The sequence below is a fragment of the Entelurus aequoreus genome, linkage group LG14, assembly GCF_033978785.1.
Source record: "Entelurus aequoreus isolate RoL-2023_Sb linkage group LG14, RoL_Eaeq_v1.1, whole genome shotgun sequence".
Taxonomy (NCBI): domain Eukaryota; kingdom Metazoa; phylum Chordata; class Actinopteri; order Syngnathiformes; family Syngnathidae; genus Entelurus; species Entelurus aequoreus.
In genome coordinates, this window is record NC_084744.1 from 61,420,915 (window position 1) to 61,435,389 (window position 14,475).

General features: G+C 36.3%; 1 protein-coding gene across 1 annotated transcript in view; it reads right to left on the minus strand.

Moving 5' to 3' along the window:
• ctnnd2b (catenin (cadherin-associated protein), delta 2b) overlaps nucleotides 1-12,286 on the minus strand; it is a 287,545-nt gene extending 275,259 nt beyond the window's left edge. The window contains 2 exon segments of the mRNA XM_062070403.1: nucleotides 180-226; nucleotides 12,160-12,286. Of these exon segments, the coding sequence (XP_061926387.1) occupies nucleotides 180-226; nucleotides 12,160-12,197 (85 nt within the window). The 5' untranslated portion in view covers nucleotides 12,198-12,286.
• Nucleotides 12,287-14,475: the final 2,189 nt, after the last annotated feature.

The following is a 14,475-nucleotide window of genomic DNA, read 5'->3' on the forward strand; positions in this document are numbered from 1 at the left end:
GTGCTACCTCTGTAGTTCCCTTAATCTCCCTCTCTATCTCACACACACACACACACACACACACACACACACACACACACACACACACACACACACACACACACACACACACACACACACACACACACACACACACACACACACACACACACACACACACACACTTTTGTATTTTGTACCTTCTGGAGACGTGAGAAAAAAGCCTCCCTCTTTAGGACCAGCCTTTCTAGATATATAAAGAAGTGTATTTACAACATTAATAATATATACATACTATGCACATATAAAAAAAGCTTGTTGTGAAAAATGAGTGGGAATTTCACAAGAAAAAGGTTACAATTTCACAAGAAAAACTTAGAATTTTGGCAGTATTATAATAAAAGTCCTCATTTTACTTGACTCAAGTCAAAATGTTACAAGAAAAACTGAACATTTGTGCAATATTATGATAAAAGTTGGAATTTTTCAAGAAAAGCTTAACATTTTGGCAATTTTATGAGAAGAGTCGTGATTTTACTCGACAAAAGTCACAATTTTATAAGAAAACTTTAAAAATGTTGGCAATATTATAATAATAATCGGAATTTTACTTGGCAAAATGATGACAAAAGTCATCATTTTACTCCAAAAATGTCACTATTTTACAAGAACAACGCAAAAATTGGCAATATTGTGATAAAAGTCGGAATTTTACATGACAAATGTCACCCTTTTGCATTAAAAAGTAATCATTTTACATTAAAAAGTAATCATTTTAGGAGAAAACATTGCAATATTACAGAAACAGAAAGAATATGAGAAATTGTTCCCGATTTTATAAGTAAAAAGACGACACATTGTGAGAAAAAGACTGCTTTTTGGTCATTTATTTTTTGTTTGTAATTGGTTTTTAATCTTCATTATTTACTTCAAGTTATTACAGTATGTCTCTATATACATATTTTTATTTTTTTATAATTTTGGCCAAAGGGGGCGCATTTCAATTTTTTTTACACACACTTGTTGTTTCATATGTTAACCAGAGGGGGAGCACTTCCAAGTTTTACACACACTTGTTATTTCATATGTTGGCCAGAGGGGGCGCACTTCAAAGTTTTACACACACTTGTTATTTCATATGTTGGCCAGAGGGGGAGCACTTCACATTTTTACACACACTTGTTGTTTCATATGCAGGTGCTGATTCCATTCACGGGTTAGTTTTGTTGAGTTCCCAGCCGTCCATAACATTTCTACTCGTATGGGTTCTTCATTCATCACTCCCAGCAAGGTTTGTAAGTTTTACAATATAACTAAAACTCTTCGTACTTACTAAAATTGTCCAATGTGTGATGTCTGTAAGAGTGTTTAAATGCATATTTGTACGCGCTATTGCAATGGAATCAAGCTAGTGTCGTTAGCATGAGCTAGTAGGCTAACACCTTTACGAGTGTCTGTGTTAGCATTACTAACTTACAATGGCATTGTTTTTGTATTGTTTCACTATCACAAATTCCTCAGTAAATTCACCAAAACGTCACCGTGGAGTTATTGAGTCTGTTTAGCTGATTGGAGAGCTAGCTTCCATTTTGTTTGATCAGCCGTTTTACTGCCTTGTCACAGACATGTTTGGAAACAATTAAGGTATGTAAATAAACATTTACACAACATTTCTGTGTAAATAACTCATTTCACGAGGTATATATCTGCGGCTTATAGTCGGGCGCAGTGAATAGTCCGCTGTGTTGCTTTCCGAAAGGAAACAATTAGCATGAAGAGGACTAACTCTTAATTAGTGCACCAGCGGGATTTGAATTTCCTTCATCAAGTCAAGAAAAAAACACAGCAAGAACAGAATGTTCCACCTTTATTAGTGTAAACTCCCAGTGGACAGCAACAAACACGAGGAGGACAACAAACACGAGGAGTACAACAAACACGAGGAGTACAACAAACACGAGGAGGACAACAAACACGAGGAGTACAACAAACACGAGGAGTACAACAAACACGAGGAGTACAACAAACACGAGGAGTACATCAAACACGAGGAGGACAACAAACACGAGGAGTACAACAAACACGAGGAGTACAACAAACACGAGGAGTACAACAAACACGAGGAGTACATCAAACACGAGGAGTACAACAAACACGAGGAGTACAGCAAACACGAGGAGTACAGCAAACACGAGAAGTACAGCAAACACGAGGAGTAAAGAAACAGTAGTACAACAAACACGAGAAGTACAACAAACATGAGAAGTACAACAAACACGAGGAGTGCAACAAATGAGTACAACAAATGAGGAGTACAACAAACACGAGGAGTACAACAAACACGAGGAGTACAACAAACACGAGGAGTAAAAAAACAGTAGTACAACAAACACGAGAAGTAAAACAAACGAGGAGTACAACAAACACGAGGAGTGCAACAAATGAGGAGTACAACAAACACGAGGAGTACAACAAACACGAGGAGTAAAAAAACAGTAGTACAACAAACACGAGAAGTACAACAAACATGAGAAGTACAACAAACGAGGAGTACAACAAACACGAGGAGTACAACAAACACGAGGAGTAAAAAAACAGTAGTACAACAAACACGAGAAGTACAACAAACATGAGAAGTACAACAAACGAGGAGTACAACAAACACGAGGAGTGCAACAAACGAGGAGTACAACAAACATGAGAAGTACAACAAACACGAGAAGTACAACAAACGAGAAGTACAACAAACACGAGAAGTACAACAAACGAGGAGTACAACAAACGAGGAGTGCAACAAACACGAGGAGTGCAACAAACGAGGAGTACAACAAACACGAGAAGTACAACAAACGAGGAGTACAACAAACACGAGGAGTGCAACAAACGAGGAGTACAACAAACACAAGGAGTGCAACAAATGAGGAGTACAACAAACACAAGGAGTTCAACAAACACGAGAAGTACGACAAACACGAGGAGTACAACAAACACGAGGAGTAAAAAAACAGTAGTACAACAAACACGAGAAGTACAACAAACATGAGAAGTACAACAAACACAAGGAGTGCAACAAATGAGTACAACAAATGAGGAGTACAACAAACACGAGGAGTACAACAAACACGAGGAGTACAACAAACACGAGGAGTAAAAAAACAGTAGTACAACAAACACGAGAAGTAAAACAAACGAGGAGTACAACAAACACGAGGAGTGCAACAAATGAGGAGTACAACAAACACGAGGAGTACAACAAACACGAGGAGTAAAAAAACAGTAGTACAACAAACACGAGAAGTACAACAAACATGAGAAGTACAACAAACGAGGAGTACAACAAACACGAGGAGTACAACAAACACGAGGAGTAAAAAAACAGTAGTACAACAAACACGAGAAGTACAACAAACATGAGAAGTACAACAAACGAGGAGTACAACAAACACGAGGAGTGCAACAAACGAGGAGTACAACAAACATGAGAAGTACAACAAACACGAGAAGTACAACAAACGAGAAGTACAACAAACACGAGAAGTACAACAAACGAGGAGTACAACAAACGAGGAGTGCAACAAACACGAGGAGTGCAACAAACGAGGAGTACAACAAACACGAGAAGTACAACAAACGAGGAGTACAACAAACACGAGGAGTGCAACAAACGAGGAGTACAACAAACACAAGGAGTGCAACAAATGAGGAGTACAACAAACACAAGGAGTTCAACAAACACGAGAAGTACGACAAACACGAGGAGTACAACAAACACGAGGAGTAAAAAAACAGTAGTACAACAAACACGAGAAGTACAACAAACATGAGAAGTACAACAAACGAGGAGTACAACAAACACGAGGAGTACAACAAACACTAGGAGTAAAAAAACAGTAGTACAACAAACACGAGAAGTACAACAAACATGAGAAGTTCAACAAACGAGGAGTACAACAAACACAAGGAGTGCAACAAATGAGGAGTACAACAAACACGAGGAGTTCAACAAACACGAGAAGTACAACAAACACAAGGAGTAAAACAAACACGAGGAGTACAACAAACACGAGGAGTAAAACAAACACGAGAAGTACAACAAACACGAGAAGTACAACAAACACGAGAAGTACAACAAACACGAGGAGTACAACAAACACAAGGAGTAAAACAAACACGAGGAGTACAACAAACACGAGAAGTACAACAAACCCAAGGAGTACAACAAACACGAGGAGTACAACAAACACGAGGAGTACAACAAACACAAGGAGTGTGTGTGTGTGTGTGTGTGTGTGTGTCAATCTAACCAACTATGCTATTTTTAACATACTTCAATCAAATAACATACATTATTGTGTACATACTAGGACTGTCAAACGATTAAAATATTGAATCGCGATTAATCGCATTGTGTTCATAGTTATCTCAAAATTAATTGCGATTAATCGCAGAAAGATAGAATTTTTCATCATAAATAATAAGTTTACCCTCGACGGATAATTTTCAAGTTTTAGCACCAGGACTGGACAAATAATTAGCTTTAATGAAATGTGTTTTAAACATGTTTTTTTCTTCCAAGCTCACTACAAAAACAACATAAACACGTTTTTAATGAAAGAAAAATAATACCTGCAGTGCGTCGGTGTCTTGTATTTTGTAGACATACAGAATTTGTGTTTGTGCTGTAGGAGCACTTGCATTCAGAGGAGGAGCTACACCTCCATGTTTCGATTGCAGTTTCCCGCACAAATAACACAAAATGTGGATTGTTATGATGAGGGTTTGATCGTCAAAGATGTTTCCGGGCTGTAGGAGCACTTGCATTCAGAGGAGGAGCTACATTGTGACAATCATGGGTACTTTAACTTCAACTTCCATATTTAGATACCATTTTCACGCACAAATAACACAAAAATGTGGATTGTTATGATCATGGTTTGATTGTCAAATATGTTTTTGTGCTATAGGAGCACTTGCATTCAGAGGAGGAGCTACACTTCCATGTTTAGATACCAGTTTCACGCACAAACAACACAAAATGAAGATTGTTATGATGAGGGTTTGATCGTCAAAGATGTTTTCGTGCTGTAGGAGCACTTGCATTCAGAGGAGGAGCTACACATCCATGTTTAGATACTAGTTTCACGCACAAATAACACAAAAATGTGGATTGTTACGATCATGGTTTGATCGTCAAGGATGTTTTCGTGCTATAGGAGCACTTGCATTCACAGGAGGAGCTACACGTCCATGTTTAGATAGCAGTTTCACGCACAAATAACACAAAATGAAGATTCTTATGATGAGGGTTTGATCGTCAAAGATGTTTCCGTGCTGTAGGAGCACTTGCATTCAGAGGAGGAGCTACATTGTGACAATCATGGGTACTTTAACTTCAACTTCCATATTTAGATACCATTTTCACGCACAAATAACACAAAAATGTGGATTGTTATGATCATGGTTTGATTGTCAAATATGTTTTTGTGCTATAGGAGCACTTGCATTCAGAGGAGGAGCTACACTTCCATGTTTAGATACCAGTTTCACGCACAAACAACACAAAATGAAGATTGTTATGATGAGGGTTTGATCGTCAAAGATGTTTTCGTGCTGTAGGAGCACTTGCATTCAGAGGAGGAGCTACACATCCATGTTTAGATACTAGTTTCACGCACAAATAACACAAAAATGTGGATTGTTACGATCATGGTTTGATCGTCAAGGATGTTTTCGTGCTATAGGAGCACTTGCATTCACAGGAGGAGCTACACGTCCATGTTTAGATAGCAGTTTCACGCACAAATAACACAAAATGAAGATTCTTATGATGAGGGTTTGATCGTCAAAGATGTTTCCGTGCTGTAGGAGCACTTGCATTCAGAAGAGGAGCTACATCGTGACAATCATGGGTCCTTTAACTTCAACTTCCATATTTAGATACCATTTTCACGCACAAATAACACAAAATGTGGATTATTACGATCATGGTTTGATCGTCAAAGATGTTTTTGTGCTGTAGGAGCACTTGCGTTCAGAGGAGGAGCTACACGTCCATGTTTAGATAGCAGTTTCACGCACAAATAGCCCAAAATGTGGATTGTCACCACTTTGTCAAAAAATGCCTGAGCAAATTGATTAAGAACAACATTTCTCAAGCAGCTATTGCAAGGAATTTAGGGATTTCACCATCTACGCTCCGTAGTATCATCAAAAGGTTCAGAGAATATGGAGAAATCACTGCACGTAAGCAGTTAAACCTGTGACCTTCCATCCCTCAGGGGGTACTGCATCAAAAAGCCCCATCAGCGTGTAAAGGATATCACCACATGGGCTCGGGAACACTTCAGAAAACCCACTGTCAGTAACTACAGTCGGTCGCTACATCTGTAAGTGCAAGTTAAAACTCTCCTATGCAAAGCCACAGCCATTTATCAACAACACCCAGAAACGCCGTCGGCTTCGCTGGGCCCGGAGCTCATCTAAGATGGACTGATGCAAAGTGGAAAAGTGTTCTGTGGTCTGACGAGTCCACACTTCAAATTGTTTATGGAAACTGTGGACAAAGAGGAAAAGACAAGCCACGTGAAGTGCATGTGATGGCCTACAAGTGAAGTGCATGTGATGGCCTACAAGTGAAGTGTATGTGATGGCCTACAAGTGAAGTGCATGTGATGGCCTACACATGAAGTGCATGTGATGGCCTACAAGTGAAGTGCATGTGATGGCCTACACATGAAGTGCATGTGGTGGCCTACAAGTGAAGTGCATGTGATGGCCTACACATGAAGTGCATGTGGTGGCCTACAAGTGAAGTGCATGTGATGGCCTACAAGTGAAGTGCATGTGATGGCCTACAAGTGAAGTGCATGTGATGGCCTACAAGTGAAGTGCATGTGATGGCCTACAAGTGAAGTGCATGTGATGGCCTACAAGTGAAGTGCATGTGATGGCCTACACATGAAGTGCATGTGGTGGCCTACAAGTGAAGTGCATGTGATGGCCTACACATGAAGTGCATGTGGTGGCCTACAAGTGAAGTGCATGTGATGGCCTACAAGTGAAGTGCATGTGATGGCCTACAAGTGAAGTGCATGTGATGGCCTACAAGTGAAGTGCATGTGATGGCCTACACATGAAGTGCATGTGGTGGCCTACAAGTGAAGTGCATGTGATGGCCTACACATGAAGTGCATGTGGTGGCCTACAAGTGAAGTGCATGTGATGGCCTACAAGTGAAGTGCATGTGATGGCCTACAAGTGAAGTGCATGTGATGGCCTACAAGTGAAGTGCATGTGATGGCCTACAAGTGAAGTGCATGTGATGGCCTACAAGTCCTTTCTCTCTTTCTTTCTGGCTTGCAGTGCTATAAATAGTGAAAAGTGCTGCTGTCTCTCATATTTCATGTGTCAGTGACTCCACAAGAGTGTTTACTGCCCTCACGCTCCTGCTTTTCTCAGCTCTGCTTTTCGTGTTCCAGCCAAAAAAAAAAAAAAAAAAAAAAAAAAAAAAAAGCCATCCCCGTAGGCTACGTTGCAAGTTGAAGGGCTGGAAAGGATCGCATCACGTGTAACACCAACCTAGCTACTCTATATTGCCAAAACTATTTGGCCACCTGCCTTGACTCACATATGAATTTATAGTGCTATCCCATTCCTAACCCATAGGCTTCAATATGACCTTTTGCAGCTATTCTGGGAAGGCTGTCCACAAGGCTGCGGAGTGTCTTTATAGCAATTTTCCAACATTCTTCCAAAAGCGCATTGGTGAGGTGGAGAAGGCCTGGCTCTTAGTCTCCATTCTAATTCATCCCCAAAGGTGTTATATGGGGTTCAGGTCAGGACTCTGTGCAGGCCAGTCAAGTTCATCCACACCAGACTCTGTCATCCATGTCTTTATGGACCTTGCTTTGTGCACAGTCATGTTGGAAGAGGAAGGGGCCCCCGCTCCAAACTGTTCCCACCAGGTTGGGAGCATGGAATTGTCCAAAAATATTTTGGTATCCTGGAGCATTCAAAGTTCTTAAAAAAAGTTATTTAAAAAAACAGGCCCATGGAGTGCATCCATCATAATTTGAGAGCAGAGCACAGCAGGAGGCAGGGTGCAGGTAAAAAAAAAAGGTATGTAATGCTTAATCCAAAAATGAACAAAAGGGAAAGGAAAAGGCCAATGGCTATGCAAAACTAAAGTAAGACTGAACTGGCTACAAAGTAAACAGAAACAAAATGCTGGACGACAGCAAAAACTTACGGCGTCCACAAAGTACATCCGTACGTGACGATCAACAATGTACCCACAAAGAAGGATAGCAACAACGTAATTAGCCTTGTTTGCTAACACAAAGCAAGTGCACGGAATAGCTCTCAAATGAAAACACCAAACAAAACAGGAAGGGCCACCAAAATAAGAGCACAAGACAGGAATTAAAGCCCTACACAGGAAAACAGCAACAAACTCAAAATAAGGAGCAACGACCTGGTGGAGATTCCTTTTTTAACGTTTTCTGCTGGTGGTGTGCCTCCAGATTTTTTAATGAAAAAAATCTAACAAAAAAATGTTTTTATGAAAAAACTAATAAAAAATATTTTTAATGAAAAAAAACGATTTTTTAATGAAAAAAAAAAATTATTTTTTTATGAAAAAAAATAATTATTTTTTAATGAAAAAAGCGGGAAAAAACAGATTTTTTTAAAGGAAAAAACTGATTTTTTAAAGAAAAAAACGAAGGACATTTTTTTAATGAAAAAACGAGAAAAATAAACTATTTTTTTAATGAAAAAAAAGAAACATTTATATTTTTATGAAAAAAACGAAAAAAACACACGATTTTTTTAAATGAAAAAAAGACAAAACTGCTACAGGAAAACACCAAACAAAACAGGAAGGGCCACCAAAATAAGAGCACAAGACAGGAATTAAAGCCCTACACAGGAAAACAGCAACAAACTCAAAATAAGGAGCAACGACCTGGTGGAGATTCCTTTTTTAACGTTTTCTGCTGGTGGTGTGCCTCCAGATTTTTTTATGAAAAAAAACTAACAAAAATTTTTTTTATGAAAAAACTAATAAAAAATATTTTTAATGAAAAAAAACTATTTTTTTATGAAATTTTTTTTTATTTAATTTTTTTATGAAAAAAGCGGGAAAAAACAGATTTTTTAAAGGAAAAAACAGATTTTTTAAAGAAAAAAACCAAGGAAATTTTTTTTAATTAAAAAAACGAGAAAATAAGCTATTTTTTTAATGAAAAAAAAAGAAAAATTTATATTTTTATGAAAAAAACGTGAAAAAAAACGATTTTTTAAATGAAAAAAAGACAAAACTGCTACAGGAAAACACCAACAAAACAGGAAGGGCCACCAATATAAGAGCGCAAGACAAGAACTAAAGCACTACACACAGGGAAACAGCAACAAACTCAAAATAAGGCGCGACGACCTGCTGGAGTTTCATTTTTAAATGTTTTCTGCTGGTGGTGTGCCTTCGTATTTCTTTATGAAAAAAACGGAAAAAACAGATTTTTTAATGAAAAAAACGAAGAAGAAAAAAACAAGAAAAAAAACGATTTTTTTCATGAAAAAGAAAATTTGATTTTTTTTTTATGAAAAAAAAACGTGAAAAAAACGGATTTTTAAATGAAAAAAAAGACATGAAACTGCTACAGGAAAACACCAAACAAAACAGGAACGGCCACCAAAATAAGAGCACAAGACAGGAGTTAAAGCACTACACAGGAAAACAGCAACAAACTCAAAATAAGGAGCAACGACCTGGTGGAGTTGAATTTTTAACGTTTTCTGCTGGTGGTGTGCCTCCAGATTTTTTAATGAAAAAAACTAACAAAAATTTTTTTTTATGAATAAAAAGAAAAAATATTTTTAATGAAAAAAAAAGATAATTTTATTTTTCTATGAAAAAAGCGGGAAAAAGATTTTTTTATGAAAAAACAGATTTTTTAATGAAAAAAACAGATTTAATGAAAAAAAACGATTTTTTTAATGAAAAAAACAGATTTTTTAATGAAAAAAACTAACAAAAATTTTTTTTATGAAAAAAAATAAAAATATTTTTAATGAAAAAAAAAGAATTTTATTTTCTATGAAAAAAGCAAGAACAATAATTTTTTATGAAAAAAACAGATTTTATTATGAAAAAAACGAAGGAAATTTTTTTTATGAAAAAAGGAAAAAAAACGATTTTGTTTATGAAAAAAAAGAAGAATTGATTTTTTTATGAAAAAAACGCGAAAAAAAACGGATTTTATTAATGAAAAAAAGACATGGAACTGCTACAGGAAAACACCAACAAAACAGGAAGGGCCACCAAAATAAGAGCGCAAGACAAGAACTATAGCACTACACACAAGAAAACAGCAACAAACTCAAAATAAGGCACAACGACCTGGTGGAGTTTCATTTTTTAATCTTTTCTTCTGGTGGTGTGCCTCCGGATTTTTTTATGAAAAAAAATATGTGCCTTGCCTCAAAAAATGTTGAAAAACACTGCATCAGATCAACAGAAGTCCAGTTCTATTTTAAGAACCATCACGTCTTAAATTAACCTGCTTTTAACCTTACATATCTTAACCAAGATCATTTCACATATTTTATTCCACATTATAAAAATAAAATCACACCTTTTAATGAAACTGAAATCACGTACAGCAGACAAATTTGACTACTTGCATAGTTCAACACCTTCAACTTCTTCAATGTGCAAATGACCCTTCCTGCCCATCAAAGTTTCAGGCTAAGTCGACACTAAGCCGGATAAATAAGGTTGCAAAATTCCGGGAATATTCAAAGTTGGAAACTTTCCATCGGAATTAAGGGGAACTAATGGGAATAAACATTGAATGCAACATGCTATATTATATGGGAATAAACATTGAATGCAACATGCTATATTTTACGGGAATAAACATTGAATGCAACATGCTATATTATATGGGAATACACATTGAATGCAACATGCTATAATATATGGGAACTAATGGGAATAAACATTGAATGCAACATGCTATATTATATGGGAATACACATTGAATGCAACATGCTATAATATATGGGAACTAATGGGAATAAACATTGAATGCAACATGCTATAATATATGGGAACTAATGGGAATAAACATTGAATGCAACCTGCTATATTATATGGGAATAAACATTGAATGCAACATGCTATAATATATGGGAATAAACATTGAATGCAACATGCTATAATATATGGGAATAAACATTGAATGCAACATGCTATATTATATGGGAATAAACATTGAATGCAACATGCTATATTATATGGGAACTAATGGGAATAAACATTGAATGCAACATGCTATAATATATGGGAACTAATGGGAATAAACATTGAATGCAACATGCTATATTATATGGGAATAAACATTGAATGCAACATGCTATAATATATGGGAACTAATGGGAATAAACATTGAATGCAACATGCTATAATATATGGGAACTAATGGGAATAAACATTGAATGCAACCTGCTATATTATATGGGAATAAACATTGAATGCAACATGCTATAATATATGGGAATAAACATTGAATGCAACATGCTATAATATATGGGAATAAACATTGAATGCAACATGCTATATTATATGGGAATAAACATTGAATGCAACATGCTATATTATATGGGAATAAACATTGAATACAACATGCTATATTATATGGGAATAAACATTGAATGCAACATGCTATATTATATGGGAATAAACATTGAATGCAACATGCTATATTATATGGGAATAAACATTGAATGCAACATGCTATATTATATGGGAATAAACATTGAATGCAACATGCTATATTATATGGGAATAAACATTGAATGCAACATGCTATATTATATGGGAATAAACATTGAATGCAACATGCTAGATATTGCAGCATGATTATTATCATTATTAATATTATTATGATTATTAGCTAAAATAACCTGATTTGATGCAAATTCAGTTGAAATTCAAAGCATTTTTGTTCCAAGCAAAAGGGTTGACTCCAAATAGCTTCAACAAAATAATCAAACAAGCACACAATTTAACAACTGCAAGGCGGTCAATACAATGCGACCTTTTGACCTCTCAACAGCCTCCAATTGCATGCAAACAGTTTCGGCCCCGGTAAAAAAAAAAAAAAAAAGTGAGCTTACCGGTAGCTTCTTTGATCTTTTCCTGTTCCCCCATGCATTTTAGTCCAATGACTTAGTCCTGCTTTTAGTCCAATGACTTAGTCCTGCTTTTAGTCCAATGACTTAGTCCTGCTGCTCTGCAAGACCACTGCACAAAGTTGTGAGCCAACAAACTGGGAGCTGCCAATTAGGCTGATTGTGCTCACCTGTGGCGTGGTGAGGCTGGTGTCACCTGCACGCTCTCACAGGCCTCACCTTTTCTCCTCCAAACATATTGCTGGGTATTGTGGGCAAACACCTCCATTTTTGTTTCATCTGACCACACAACTTTCCTCCAGAAGGTCTTATCTTTGTCCATGTGATGTCAGATGGAACAAAAATGGAGCCGTTTGGCCACAATACCCAGCAATATGTTTGAAAAGGTGAGGCCTTTAATCCTAGGAACACCATGACTACCGTCAAGCATGGCGGTCACGAAAATCCCGAATTTTTGACACTTGGAAAAAATTCGGTGTTGTTGACACTTAAAAAAATTTCTGGCTTTTGAACACTTGGAAAAAATCCAGACTTTTTGACACTTAGAAAAAATCCCAATTTTTTGACACTTGGAAAAAATCCAGACATTTTGACCAAAATAATCCAGACTTTTTGACACTTAGAAAAAATCCCAGACTTTTTCCACACTTATAAAAAATACCGTGTTTTTGACACTTGGAAAAATTTCAGACTTTTGAACACTTAGAAAAAAAATTAGAGATTTTTTGACATTTAGAAAAACTTCCGACTTTTGGACACTTGGAAAAAATCCCAACATTTTGGCAGAAAAAATCCAGACTTTTTGACACTTGGAAAAATTTCCGACTTTTGGACACTTGGAAAAATTTCCGACTTTTGGACACTTGGAAAAAATCCCGATTTTTGGACAGAAAAAATCCCGATTTTTTGACATAAAAAATCCCGATTTTTTTGACAGCAATAATCCCGATTTTTTGACAGAAAAAATCCCGATTTTTTGACAGAAAAAATCCCGACTTTTTGACAGAAAAAATCCAGATTTTTTGACAGAAAAAATCCAGATTTTTTGACAGAAAAAATCCCGATTTTTTGACGGAAAAAATCCCGATTTTTTGACGGAAAAAATCCAGATTTTTTGACGGAAAAAATCCCGATTTTTTTGACGGAAAAAATCCAGACTTTTTGACAGAATAAATCCCGATTTTTTGACATTTAGAAAAACTTCCGACTTTTGGACACTTGGAAAAAATCCCGATTTTTGGACACTTGGAAAAAATCCCGATTTTTTGACATAAAAAATCCCGATTTTTTGACAGAAATAATCCCGATTTTTTGACAGAAATAATCCCGATTTTTTGACAGAGAAAATCCCGATTTTTTGACAGACAAAATCCCGATTTTTTGACAGAGAAAATCCCGATTTTTTGACGGAAAAAATCCCGATTTTTTTGACGGAAAAAATCCCGATTTTTTGACGGAAAAAAATCCCGATTTTTTTGACAGAAAAATCCCGACTTTTTGACAGAAAAAATCCCGACTTTTTGACAGAAAAATTCCGATTTTTTGACAGAAAAAATCCCGACTTTTTGACAGAATAAATCCCGACTTGTTGACAGAAAAAAATCCCGATTTTTTGACAGAAAAAATCCCGACTTTTGACAGAAAAATCCCGATTTTTTGACAGAAAAAATCCCGATTTTTTGACGGAAAAATCCCGATTTTTTGACGGAAAAATCCCGATTTTTTGACGGAAAAATCCCGATTTTTTTGACAGAAAAAATCCCGATTTTTTTGACAGAAAAAATCCCGATTTCTTGACAGAAAAAATCCAGACTTTTTAACACTTGGAAAAATTTCCGACTTTTGGACACTTGGAAAAATTTCCGACTTTTGGACATTTGGAAAAAATCCCGATTTTTGGACACTTGGAAAAAATCCCGATTTTTGGACAGAAAAAATCCCGATTTTTTGACATAAAAAATCCCGATTTTTTGACATAAAAAATCCCGATTTTTTGACAGAAAAAATCCAGACTTTTTGACAGAAAAAATCCCGACTTTTTGTCAGAAAAAATCCCGATTTTTTGACGGAAAAAATCCCGATTTTTTGACGGAAAAAATCCCGATTTTTTGACGGAAAAAATCCCGATTTTTTGACGGAAAAAATCCAGATTTTTTGACGGAAAAAATCCCGACTTTTTGACAGAATAAATCCCGATTTTTTGACATTTAGAAAAACTTCCGACTTTTGGACACTTGGAAAAAATCCCGATTTTTGGACACTTGGAAAAAATCCAGATTTTTTGACATAAAAAATCCAGGT